Source organism: Mya arenaria, chromosome 15 (assembly GCF_026914265.1).
Source record: "Mya arenaria isolate MELC-2E11 chromosome 15, ASM2691426v1".
NCBI classification, from domain to species: domain Eukaryota; kingdom Metazoa; phylum Mollusca; class Bivalvia; order Myida; family Myidae; genus Mya; species Mya arenaria.
In genome coordinates this window covers 39927908-39932494 of record NC_069136.1, presented here as the reverse complement: position 1 = coordinate 39932494, position 4587 = coordinate 39927908, and the positions used below count along the sequence as shown (strand labels likewise).

Sequence of the window (4587 nt, the reverse complement as noted above, 5' to 3'; positions counted from 1 at the left end):
AATTAGAATGTACATGATTTTGATATTTGGTTTTAAGCAATATCTTAATGTGATTCAACCAATTGTTTAGCTCACGGTCATGTGTTCTGGTGTCTAATATAGACACATACAGCAAATACAGGCTAAAAACTGTACTGATGTAAAAAAACACACTAAAGAAACAAGCTCAGTAGCCAAAAGTTTAAACATTAACCCCGCTTAATGGTACAGGGTAAACGCCAAAGACATAGAATAATAAAAAAATGCACAAACAAGAAACATGGATCAACAGCACAAAACCCCACAAACAGCACAGTGCATATATGTGACCAAGTCTGCGAAAATGGGTCCTAATGAGGAAAAATGACATTTTCAGGTTTTTACATTTTCTGAACGTGCTATGTTTCAGAAATAAAGTCCTGAAGTTTAAAGCTGATATCTTTAAAATTGACGGATTGAGGACAAATTTCGCAATACCACTATTTGTTATAAAATGGCGAAAAAAATGAAGGAAATGGAAACATAAGTAAATACAACGTCCTTGATTTTAAGAGTCTGTATTCCATTAAAATTGAATACAGCATTTTTTATTTCTGTGGAAACATTATCATAACATCAATAACATCATTTATGGAAAATATAACACTACATGTACATTTCATAGAAACGGTTGCCATGACTACAATTTTTTCACGAGAAATTTATCCAAATAAACGCAAAAGCAGTGAGAATAGATAAAATCACATTTTAATTTGATAGATTATGTTTGCAGGAAATATTTTAGTACAGCATTAAAATTTCAGCCAGCTATGTAGTAAAATAGAATGTTAACAGCAATTTTCCATAGACCCTGTAAAGAAAATCTGCCACAAGGTTAATTGTTCAAAAGTAGTGCAGCTTATCCTTGTATTAATCAAAACAAAAAACATATTATTTTAAAACAAGCAATTATTTAAAAGATGTAACTTGTCTGGTGAAATCAATTATTTTTAAAATCAATAAGAATGTTATACTTGGTTGCCATAGCAACTGACTTATACCTAGAATCATTCTTTTTTTTTGCTCATTTCATTCTTTTGGAGTTGTAAGATGACACAGAATGAAATGTATTTACAAGCATTGACACATGCCTTATTTGACAAAATTGACAACAAACATATGCATGCAAGGATTATAGAAACTATATTAATGTATAACTATTAACATATAGACTTATAAATGTACACTTTCACATTATACTGCATTCGTGTATGGAAAATATGAATGCCATCATACTTTACTTATAGATGGCCGACTGTTCAATGATATTCCCATAATTGAAATACATGTTTATACATAAGTATTTAATGATCAATCAAGTGTGTTACTTTTGGTTGCCAAGGAAACCATACATTCCTAAGATCATGAATATTTTATCAATGTAACACAAAGAAATATATTCTTTGAATGTAAATGAAAACATAAAACTTCCACTTACACATGCCAATATATTTATAGCAAGAAACAAACTATAACTTTTGCTGAAACACACACAGAAAGTGTTCTCAATAAAGTTGCCTATTTCAACTTTTGTTTTTTGGCCTTTGAATAGCCTTCTTTTGCAACTAATGGCAATGGGCATGTTGTGTTTTTAGCATTATCTGATCTGCAAAAGTCTCTTTTTACATCATGCAAGTACCATTGCCTTTCTGCACTTATTCCCTCACCAAAGATCTGCTCTGGCAGAACACCAATATCCACTTGGCAGTTTTTCAGTATGTTAATTTTCTCCCCAGGGGCATCAACAAACTTCCTTACTCTTAAAACCCCAGGCTCGTTAGAAGACACCTCAAATGAATGGTATTTCGAAATGTTCTTCAATGGTTTGAAAATGCCTTTGAAGAAGGTGCTCCAGTCATAGAACGACACTTGTTTGCTGTTGCCATCAACAATATGTGGAATGTTGTGGCCATTACGGGATGACATGGCTTCTGTGGAAGCCACCTCCTGTATTGAAGAAAAGCATTACATGATGAATGAATTTCAGACAGAAACGATCCAATATGACATATTATATTGTCACCTTAGTGCAAGAACTCAATATCTGCTTCAATTTCTATATGCAGTTATCGTCTTATTTCACTATTGTGATTATACTGAGCAGTACCCTTGCACTATGTAATGCCTACATGAAGTATATAACATCAGTGAATTTATTAATTACCTATTATGTCTAAATATACATGATAATAAATGAACTTATTTTATATAATAATCAATTTAATATAACATTAGTCATATATGATTATTTTCAATCTTAACTATAAAAAATCCCATTTTCTTCATGCCACTTCTTATTAGTTTATAACTGTATTAAAAAGAAGGAAATTAATCAATCTTGAAACATGTGTAAGTAATTTATGTCTATAATTGTTTTAAACTATTTGTGTGGTAAAAATCTAACTCCCTGAATACCTCAACTGTCTCTGCATCCATGTATCTCATTCTGTTTTTTCAAACTCCAAAATGCCAGTCGCATGAAAATTTGGTGTGGCCGGCTAGCATCAGTGAGTATTGGATTGTCTTATGCCCTCCTGGAATAGAATAGTTAATTGTTAATAAGATCTCTTTATTTCAAATTAAGCTCTGAAATATATATGTTGTTTATTTTTTAAGTACAACAAATCAAAAGCTTTTAAAGCTACACATCTGTTTCACTCATCTAAAGAGTTACTGAAAACCTTGTGAGATATTTAAAAAGCAATAACATAATTTAGTTTACATCATGAAACATATTTTTTTTCCCACTAAACACAACAACTCTCACCTGTCAATGTTCTCCACACAGCATAACCAAGAACGGCATTATTTTTGTTGTCCTTGGCAATTGTCAAAGTGGAACTGAGCATGTGCCTCACCCAGGCAAAACACCTGTTTCTCTGAAAAATATTTATCCTTCTTATCACTATTCTTAGTCATCACCATCATCAGCAACAGAAGCAAAAATTTAACAGCACCAGTATTTAACATTAATACAACAAAACATTTAAAACATTTCTCATAACTAACATATACCAAATAAATGTTCAGATACACATCCAATTCCAGATTGTGAGATGTGCATGATGGCTATTGACCAATGGAAATGTTACATTCTTAATCAGTTTGTTTTAATGAAGTAAAACATTTATTGCTAAGAAGTGCCCCTTCAATTCTCAATTATTAACATTTGACATCAGGACATCTTATAATGACACAGAACAGATTGCAATTTAAAACTGTAAAAAAGTGAATTCAGATTTATATATGAGTAGTGAGTCTCAGTCAAAATGAATAAGCTTACCAGATCCTTCACAGCAAACTCCAAATACCTCACATCTCCTCCGGCAGTTTTGAAATACAGGGGTCCAACCTGTAGTAGATAAAAGCTTGCATTAAATTTGACAACAGTATCTGGTAATTAGAACCAGCATTTTATTCTAAATATTGAAAGATTCAATTTCTAAATCATGTAAAAAGAATTCTAACATAAACACTTTACATTCAATGAATACACTACCAGGTATGTAACCATTTAAGTAGAAGCATACATTTACTGCAGTAAACCTTAGGCACTCACAAGTATGATACACATGCAAATTACTGCACAATAAATCCTTTAAAAAAAAATAATCTCTTGCAATAAGTTGATAAATTCAGTAAAAAAAAACCATTTGATTATTTGCTTGTACTTGATAGAAAAAAATCAACTAACCTGTTGGCTATGGTGTGGAATATGAACCTGCTGTGCAAAGTCCCAGCTGTATTGGACGGTTGCATCTAAGGAACATGACTCTGAACCTAAAATATAAATAGAATTTAACATATATTTTAATTTTTAGACTAGAAAATATTGAAGCATGACATAAGACAGCTAAAACTATAGCGCATAGAAATTTATTAACCAAAGCACACCTTCAACTGTAATGTTTTCACTACATGTAACTTTAGAGTAATCACACTGCATTCTATATTGCTCCCTCTGATGTCTAGCACTTTCAACATGACTTTCATATTGATCAAGAAGTGTCATTTTATCATATTCAGAAAGGGCACCACTTTGTGAAATATTAAAAGAAAAGGTTTGGCATCTAAAACACAAGTCTGTTTTTGGTTTAGCTAAGACTATATGTGGGCACAACTCATGCCATAGCTTCTAGCACCCTCTATTTTTTCATATTCAACATGAATGTCTGCTTGTGTTTTATCAGATGGCAACAACAACACTTTACTATTGCGGTGGTTTGGAAGTCTTCCGGGAACGGGCATTGCATTGTCAGATGCATAGCAGATGAGGAATTTTCTTATGTGTTCTCTTTCCTCAAATGTGATTGCATTATGAGGTAGTCCTTTGGTATTACCATGAGTCCTAGCAATCAATCCATCACTGTCAAGAGACCGACCAATTCTTTTTAGTTTCTCCTTTCCGATGTTGTATGCGAAACAGAATACCTCACGGCAAACTTCAACTCCCTTAATATAAAACTACTGACTGGGCCTAACCCTCACCTGCCGTTTATGTTTACAACTGTCAGTTTGTTGGCCATTTTTTCTGTGGCACAACATGGCTGATTTAATAACAAGATCAAG

At 32.5% G+C, this 4587-nt stretch overlaps 1 protein-coding gene across 1 annotated transcript; it reads right to left on the bottom strand.

The window, feature by feature from the left end:
- Positions 1–1128: 1128 nt before the first annotated feature.
- On the bottom strand, positions 1129–3955 carry LOC128220227 (uncharacterized). Its single transcript, XM_052928529.1, has 5 exons — positions 3713–3955; positions 3302–3370; positions 2786–2897; positions 2434–2552; positions 1129–1965 (listed from the first exon to the last, which is right to left on the bottom strand). The coding sequence occupies exons 1-4, from the start codon at positions 3821–3823 to the stop codon at positions 2473–2475; spliced, it is 372 nt and encodes a 123-aa protein (XP_052784489.1). The 5' UTR covers positions 3824–3955; the 3' UTR covers positions 1129–1965; positions 2434–2472.
- Positions 3956–4587: the final 632 nt, after the last annotated feature.